Here is a 9,287-nt window from a genome sequence, read left to right as displayed (position 1 = left end):
GTCTGAGACTAGCAGCAAAACAGACTCATATAGTGTGTTTTTTACTGTTTGCTATGTTTTCCTTATAGTCCTGCATTTTTTGTTTCTCATACTGTTTTAGGTCGACTGTTGAGCAGGAGATACACAGGTCATAGAATCCCAAGTGTGTGTATGTTTTATTTGTAAGATATCTGGTCATTGGCTTCTTATGAGGATCTGTTGTTCTGAAGCCCTATAGCCAATAACATAACGTCCTTGTTCCTTGTTGTTTATACCTCTGCTCCAAAGGTTGGTCACTTATTTTATTCTTCCCATGTCTGCCCACCTCCATTTGCCCTCACAATTTTAGCAATATTATCATAAACGGTACTTAACCATTAACAAAAACACTACTTTAATATGCCCAGTTGCTCTATTTATCCAATTAGAGATAAAAGGGGTTTGACCTTGTACTCCAAGCGGTTAAATACTAGGTGCACCTAATTAATCCACACTCTTAGTTGGGTAATAACATTCACAACACTCTTTATATTATTCTCCCTATGGTTATGGACACTTGAGTTTCTTCATGGTTCTTCGGTTGATGGGTGTAGGGCCCACACCCAGCCAATAAGAATTATTCTCCCTTATACCAATATATATATATATATTATTGTGCAGCACTCATGCATTTTATGTTACCCTCGCTGTTACAGAAACAGGTGCACCACTTTAATGGGGTTACTCTGATTTGGATTTTGCATTTCTTCTTCTGTTATCCATTTTATATTGTATATTTTTTATGTATTGAATGCGTGGACTCCTAGTTTAAAATAGCATTAGGGTAAGTTGCCAGCTGTTAGTAAGATCAGCAGTAGTTGATTAGTAGAAGACGAAAATCTTACAAAACTGATGTTTCCTTGATATACCCCACTATGCTAAATAGGGTTGATTAAGGTTCTTAATGTCACCAGATTGTAGGTGGAGCCTTGGTACGTTACAAGATTGATCTCTGCCCCCTCCTTCCCCCTCCCTCCTCCCCCCCCTTCCCCTTTCACCTTTTCCCACCTATAGAACCCTGACACTAGGGAATGGTGTTTAGGGTCCTATAGCGCGGTTTCTCTCGTAACATACTGCACTTTATAATCCTCCCCAAACTAGTTACCCAGATTTAGGTGGCTCTGCTATGCTCTTATTTACACTTTTTAGATCTTCTTTACTTTGAGTTCCTATAAGGGATTAAACGCTTACCGGATCCTTCCCAGCTGAGGAGGGAGAATCTTAACCATAACTTAACTTAAATAACTATTTACATGTGCATGTAGTGCGAATAACGACAGACAACTTTGTATGGGAGAAATTTTTGACCGTCACAGGTCAGAAATTTTATTAACCTAAATCAACTAGTAGAACCAATAGAACTGAATATGGCGGCATAGAGACCAACTAACCCAGTACAGCAAGGAGATTCCCGGCCCAACGGGAACAGCAGCAGAGGGGTCTCTGCCCTAAGGAGATGACGCTGAGGGGTTGCAGAGATCACGTGACCATCCCTCAAGAGGGAGGAAGGAGGGTTACCGTCACGTGCACGTGAGGCCTACCCTCCTCCCCAAAATGTGGTCATCACTCACCCCTAGCGACCTTCTCCTACGCAACAGGACCGGGATCTCCCCGCCGCCGGGGTGCACAAAGATCTTCCACCTGATATAAGGATCTCTCTGTTACCAAGCCGAAATGAACCGCATAACAGAGAGGGGAGATCTATAAACTACAGCAATGGCATAGGGGCCTAGGGTGAGTAGCCATAGCCCTGCCATTGAATTGCCGTCAATTTAGCAAAGAACCAGTAACAAAAGGGGAGGGAGGGCGGGACAAAACTGCTTCAGTCAGGATCCAGAGAAGAAGAGGAAGTTGCCAGGGAAGATTCAGCTTTTCTACAGGTAAGGAGGGGCCTACCCTGAATAGCAACAATGTTGCACCCTGACACAGCCCTCTCTCTTCTATCCCACTCTCCTACAGCCTTAACCCTTAGACTGCTCCAGGCTTATGCTAAGCCCTACACTGCATTAAGGGATTAAACGCTTACCGGATCCTTCCCAGCTGAGGAGGGAGAATCTTAACCATAACTTAACTTAAATAACTATTTACATGTGCATGTAGTGCGAATAACGACAGACAACTTTGTATGGGAGAAATTTTTGACCGTCACAGGTCAGAAATTTTATTAACCTAAATCAACTAGTAGAACCAATAGAACTGAATATGGCGGCATAGAGACCAACTAACCCAGTACAGCAAGGAGATTCCCGGCCCAACGGGAACAGCAGCAGAGGGGTCTCTGCCCTAAGGAGATGACGCTGAGGGGTTGCAGAGATCACGTGACCATCCCTCAAGAGGGAGGAAGGAGGGTTACCGTCACGTGCACGTGAGGCCTACCCTCCTCCCCAAAATGTGGTCATCACTCACCCCTAGCGACCTTCTCCTACGCAACAGGACCGGGATCTCCCCGCCACAAGGAAGCATTTTAATGGTCCCTTGCCGCCACCACCCACAGCCCGACTTAGAGGAGGGGTGAAATTGCTCTTTGGATATCTCCTATGAATAAATCTAAACCCACATCAGAGAGATGAACTTTATCCCTTCTGTAAAGTTCAGTTCTATCAGCCGAAATGGCTTCGTGCCGTACCACGAAGCCACCTGAACCTGTGACGGTTTTTGCCAATGATGCATTGATCTTTTTCTAATCCGATATGCCGCCGTATGGGCAGACATATGCCTCCAGTGGAGGCGGGGGACTATATTGGACCATCCTATCATGACTCCTGGAATGCGCACTCTCAAACAACTTATGTCTGCCTGTATAACTTTTATTAACTGGAGAACTGGCATGGCCCCCACATCATTACCCCCCAGGTGAAGGATCAGGATATGAGGCTTACCCCAATGTACTAGGGCCTCTGATAATGTTCCAGCTAATTGTGGCCAACACATCCCCCTGTCCCCTAACCATCTAATGGATACTTTGTTGGAGGGAAAACCTAGGGATTGGCCAATTGGGAGGGATGCACAGCGAAGTGAGGCCCAGTGAACGAAGGAGTGTCCCACAATCCAAATTCTCTTCACTCCTGGGACAGTGCCTGTGGAGACAAATATTTTAGTATTTGAAAATTTACGATAAACATTAAACAATTGGCCGGACATATTTTTTGAAACAATTGGAGTCGCCAACGCCCAATACGTTTAATGTCCTCGCTCAAGGACCCCGCTTGCGCCGCATCTGTAGCTGCCCCTATCCGGAAGGAGTGTGGGGCCAGCTTGCTAGCATCCAACCCCGCTTTGACTGCTGCCAGCTTCAGCACCCTCCCAAACTGGAATTTTGAAAGGGATTTGCCGTCCGCGTGGACCAAGAACTGACCCTGGACTTGCGGTCTGTGGGCTAAATAAATATTAACCCATTTTACAGTGCAACATGCGCTGACTGCTTGTGGATATAGGGGGATCCAAGTTCCCTTTCCATCCTGGTCCGTTTTTGAACGTGGAAGGAAAAGGAGGAGGGACCCAGGAGCAGCCCTAACATGCTGCAACTGAATCCCTGACCCAGCCTTCTGTTTAGAGGGTGCTACTAATTCACTGACCCTAAGGGCCCCTGCAAAGGCCAAATTAAATGCTGTTTTGAAGAGCACGGCTTCAAATTCTGATAAACAAACTTCATCGAGCACCTGGACCAAACGTTCCAGGCGCTCGCGAGTAATGGGCTCACGAGAGTCTATTTTACGCTGCTGCGATCTACCCCAACCCTTGATGACCTGCCTGATGAAAAATGAGTCAGTGGGGTCAGGGATGGATAAAGTCCTGTAGAAAAATGATATTGCTGCTAATTTAGACTGTATTGCCCCTTGACGAACGCCGGAAGTGTGTAAACTCACCAGCCAATCACATAACGTGTCCTGAGATCCCCGAGCAGCCTCAATTCCCCTGGAATTACAGAACTTTTCCCATTCAGTCCACATGCGGACATAGGAGTGCCATGTGGATGGTGCAAGGGAGGATCGAACCAACGGAAGCAAGGCTATCCAGGAAATCAGGACAGCTTAAGCCCAGTGTAGCTGCCCTTGGGACTAACTGTCTAAATTTTACCCAATCAAAACGTGACAGTGCGTCGGCCACTACATTGTTCACCCCGGGGACATGGCGGGCCTGGAATTGGATGTTAAGCTCCAGACAGCGCAGCCCCAAGTGACGCAACAAAGTGATAACCTTCTCGGAAGTGGCTGTTAAGTTATTGATTGCGTATACCACACTGATGTTGTCTGTCCAGAACACAACAGTCCCATTCTCCAATTTTTTACCCCACAGCTCGACGGCCAAGACCACGGGGAATAGCTCCAGGAGAGTTTAAATTATGAGTCAGGCCCGCTGGGGGCCAGGACTTAGGCCAAGGCTCTGCACTCCACTCTCCCTGAAAGTAAGCCCCGTAGCCGTGCGATCCAGCTGCGTCCGTGAAAAGATGTAATAACTGACTTGACATGGGAATTGACCACCATACCCGCACCCCGTTAAAATGTGTAAGGAATTTTTCCCATACTACCAGATCAGCCATCAAATCCTCCCCCAGGGTTATTTTAGAGTTCGGGTTGGACCTACCGCTTAGCTGTCTTTCTAGTCTTTGGTTAAAAACCCGACCCATGGGGATAACCCTGCAGGCGAAGTTAAGTAGCCCTAATAACGATTGTAATTGTTTGAGGGAAATAACTGATTGCGAAATGGACGCTCTGACCACCTCTAGCATGGCTTGAACTTTGTCAAATGGCACCCTACAAAGCTGAGCGATGGTATCAATCTCAATACCTAGGAAAACTAAACATGAAGTGGGGCCTTGAGATTTGTCTTCGGCCAGGGGCACTCCGAAGTGGCTCATAATATTGCGCATTTTGTTCATTATGGTTAAGCATTCGCTAGAACCTGCCCTACCTATTATGAGGAAATCATCAAGGTAGTGTGCTATGGAATCGCTGCCCACGTCAGAAGCTACAACCCAATGTAGGAAACTGCTAAACGCCTGAAATAAGGCGCATGATAAAGAGCAGCCCATGGGTAGGCAACGATCCACATAAAACATACCCGACAACTTGCAACCCATAAGGTGGAATACTGAAGGGTGAAGTGGCAAAAGCCTAAATGCTGATTCAATGTCAAGTTTCGCTAATAAAGCACCTGGCCCTGCCCTCCGAACCAGATCTAGTGCGCTATCAAAGGATTGATAGCGCACTGAGATGGGTTCTGGGTCAATAGCATTGTTGACTGAGCTACCTTTAGGGTATGACAGGTGCTGAATGAGACAAAACTTTCCGGGTTCTTTCTTTGGGACCACCCCCAGCGGAGAAATGACCAAATTGGCTAAAGGTGGAGAAGGAAAGGGCCCGGCCATGCGGCCTAAGGCCACCTCCTTATCAATTTTTTCCCTCACGACCTTAGGGTGCTGATATGCTGAGATTAGATTCCTATGAAATTTAATGGCCTTAATGAACTTGACAGTTGGAATTTTGAAACCGTATGAAAACCCTTCCCACAACATTCGTGCCGCACCCTGGTCTGGGTATGTCCATAACCAGGGTGTCATTGCCCCAACCTTAATTGGCGTTTCCGCTTTTTTGGCCCAGGCTGGTATTTGGGGGCTTATTGGCTGTGGTATTGTCCCTTCGCTTGCTGCATTCACTACCCAGGTGTGATCCAGAGCAGAATCTGCAGACGTGCCTAAAGGCGCATGAGCTACCCTTTTCACATTTTTTATCCTGAAAAGGCCAGCATGTGCCCCCCCTTTTCCTATTTCTATTGGGACGAAATGACTGCTGCGGGGAGTTAATGGCGGAGGAGGAACCCCCTTTGGGGTCCATCCGCTGCCATAATTGATTATCTGTGGAGTCGAAAGTTAAGGTAGGGTTACCCGCCATCTTTCTTCTGAACTCTGCATCATACTCCCTCCATACTCCATCGCTGTGATTACGCTGAATCCAATGAATGGTGTCAGTGTATTTAAGAATGGCCAGGCTCTGTGAGGGGTATTTCTCTATATAACAAGAGGAAAACACCCTAAAGCATTGCAGCCACTCATCGAAAGTATCGGGGCGCTTACATTTTTTAGGGCCTGTCCCTTCAGCACTTCTTTCCCTCTGCCTATAAGCTTCCACAGAGAGGTCGAATATATTAACGTATTTACCTCTGTGGATTCTACTACTTTTTTGCGCAAATGCTTATGCAGCGAATAAATTTTACTGGGCTTGCGTCGCCATAGAGGGCCGCATGTCTTTCAGAAATGGCCCTGGGGGGTAAGGATTCTGACGGGACCTCTGTAAGGGGTTCCGTGTATGGAAGGGCTAGCATCTTCATACTATCGCGCTTCTTATCTGGCGCAGCCCCCCTCTTTAAAAATGTTTTAATCATTTTAAACATTTTCTTCTGTCCTGACCCTTGTAAACCCATTGAAGAGTCACTACTTGACCCTGTGTCAGAGGTGGATGAGTCAGAAGAAGAATTGTTATCGTGTGTAAACAAAGTATTCTCACCGTTTGAATTAGCAGACAGTCCTTGTCCGGTGTTGCTAGTGACTTGTTCTGGCTGCTGACTGGGAATAGCGATGGCGTTGGCTGAGCCCTGCTGTCCATTTGAAGTGGTCGCAGCTGCTCCTGCGTCCACTGGGTTAATTACAGCAGCAGTTGGTTGCTGGACCTTTGTTGGCTCCTTTGAGTGAAGAACTCCCTGCAAGAGAGACAATAATTCGCGAGCACTTTGTTCTTGTGTGTGTGGGTTATCAATAGCAGGAAGTTGGGCCATACAAATAGCATCCTGTGCTGGATTAGATACAATAGTAGTAGCATTGTTTTGTGCCCTAACATTAGCATTCTGGCCTAAATTTGATACTAATGCATTACCTGCTGCAGCAGTCATAGCAGTGAGATGACCATGACCTCCTGTCTGTATCTGACCTACTGTCTGCACATTCACCCCTTGCAAGCCTGCATTCGCCACCATGGAGGATGATTTATGAGTTTCAGCCACATGTAAACCACTTTCAGACCTTAAAGTGTTAATAACTAATTCTGTTGGCTGTGCAGCCGTCTGACAGACATCACCATCACGCAAGCCACATTCATACCTTTGGGGGTTAATGAAACCAGCTAGCTGCGCAGCTGTCTGAGCTGCGCCACAATCAGCACTTTGAGGGTTAATGAGTAACACCTCTTGCTGCTGCGCTGTTGAAATTGCGCTACCTGCATCACTTATAATGTTACTGGAATAATCCTGCTGATCGTGTGTTTGCGCTGCAACTACATTCCTTATATGAAACCCATGAGCAAATTCTAAAGGCCTCATTGCCCTAATAGGGTTAATAGTGCGAGCACCCCTTCCCCTTCTAATGCCTGTCTGCCTTGCATTGCCTCTAAACTGTGAGCGGCCCCTTTGCGGCAATTGATAATATTGGGCCTTTTTTACCGCCTGCTTGCGCTGCATGCTAGCGCCCTTATTGCCCCTTTGCCCTCCTATTAATACCCCATCCACGGCCAAGGACGACTCTCGGTGCTCACCTGCATCTTGTGTAGCACCGTGAGCCGATGTCCCTGCGACCGCGTGGGGTTTCGCCAAACCGGAAGTGCCGATGGGCACTTCCGGTGACATCACTAACATGTCGTCTGCCCTGGGGATAGGCCGCGCACCACGCGGTCGGGGTTCAGCAAGGCCGCAAGGCTCCAGTAATGTCACCGGAGGCCCTGCGGTCCCCGAAGGTGTCCGCGGATTAGTGAGTGGTGTGGCGGTAGAAGCGACGGTTGGTCTAGCTCTGTCCCGTCCGGGCAGAGTACCGCCAGAGGCCGCAGGTGTCTGAATAATGGATTGAGGCTGTGGTTTGTTTTGTTTTTTAGCAACTGTGGGCCTACAAGGAGTTAAGACTCCTGAAATAACAGGTTGTGTGGTGGTAAGATGTGGTGTCTGTGGTGTCTGCAATATTGCAGATTGGGACCTAGGTGTTCCTTGAGGGTTATTCAAAACCGGTATGGTAGTAGGATTAAAATTAGTTGTAACCGGCTCTTGTGGAATGGGCTGAGAAGCAGCCATTGCTGCAATAATATTCTGTAATAAACCTGATACTGCAGACACTGCTGAGGGAGGAACAGCACTGATAAATGAAGCCATGTGGCTAGCTGCAATATTGTCAAAAGGCAAGTTTATTTGCTGTTGTGGGGGATTTACTTGCTCTAACTGATCATTAACTGACTCCAGCTCTTCTATATTATGAATCTGAGCAGTAACAACATTAGAAAACTGAGTTGGGGGGATAATAACCAAATCATCCAAACTATCAGATTGAACACTTAACTGTCTGGTCACATTTGCAGATCCAGATGGTGCTTGGTCAGTCTGAAAACGTCTGGGAGGCAAAGTAGAACGCCTGGGACGATTCATGTCTGCACTAATGAGGACAAAACTGCTTCAGTCAGGATCCAGAGAAGAAGAGGAAGTTGCCAGGGAAGATTCAGCTTTTCTACAGGTAAGGAGGGGCCTACCCTGAATAGCAACAATGTTGCACCCTGACACAGCCCTCTCTCTTCTATCCCACTCTCCTACAGCCTTAACCCTTAGACTGCTCCAGGCTTATGCTAAGCCCTACACTGCATTTACGATTTCTTTGAATGCATATAGAAATTGTATGTTTAATATACATTATTACAGGTCTATGATTATCTGATTTATATATGTTTCTTGGTTAAAAACTAAAAAATATGAGGTTGTTCTACATTATGCTTAGTATCCTGGTGAAGTAACATATTTGTACACATGCTATGGTTAAAGCAATTGTTATGTCCTTTTCTATACATATATTTCTGATTGTTGTACTACTGCTTGTCTGCTGTACTGTATTTACAACCTCAATTAAAAAAAAATATTTAAAAAAAAAAAAGATACATTAGACCCGCTTTAAGACCCATTCCAATTCCACAGAATTTTTGTTGTAATTACCTTGCATTGATTTTTGCTGGGGGTTTTTTTAATCCATTTTGATCTATAAGAAGACTTTTATAATCCATTTATCACAAGCTTTTCAAATGTATTTGTGAAGCAATAATTCCCCTATACAATGCATAGGGCCAAATTGCTACAATTTCAGTCAATCAGGAAACACTTTTCCAAAAGCTTTTTTGAGCATTCAAGGACCTATAGTTCAACAGCCTTGAGGTATGGACTTTTAATCTGTAGCTTTGTACTCAGTTCAAATGTTGCTAAACATGATTATCGGATAGATTACGAGTTTTGCATTATGGGTGAAAAAGCAGCGC

The 9,287-nt window shown here is 46.0% G+C and overlaps 1 protein-coding gene across 1 annotated transcript; it reads right to left on the bottom strand.

Annotated features, from left to right (window-relative positions):
• Positions 1-1,303: 1,303 nt before the first annotated feature.
• Positions 1,304-8,609, bottom strand: LOC128656398 (uncharacterized). Its single transcript, XM_053710279.1, has 2 exons — positions 6,522-8,609; positions 1,304-3,095 (listed from the first exon to the last, which is right to left on the bottom strand). The coding sequence occupies exons 1-2, from the start codon at positions 8,413-8,415 to the stop codon at positions 2,566-2,568; spliced, it is 2,424 nt and encodes an 807-aa protein (XP_053566254.1). The 5' UTR covers positions 8,416-8,609; the 3' UTR covers positions 1,304-2,565.
• Positions 8,610-9,287: the final 678 nt, after the last annotated feature.

This window comes from Bombina bombina, chromosome 4 (genome assembly GCF_027579735.1).
Source record: "Bombina bombina isolate aBomBom1 chromosome 4, aBomBom1.pri, whole genome shotgun sequence".
NCBI classification, from domain to species: domain Eukaryota; kingdom Metazoa; phylum Chordata; class Amphibia; order Anura; family Bombinatoridae; genus Bombina; species Bombina bombina.
This window is presented reverse-complemented; position numbering and strand designations above follow the sequence as displayed.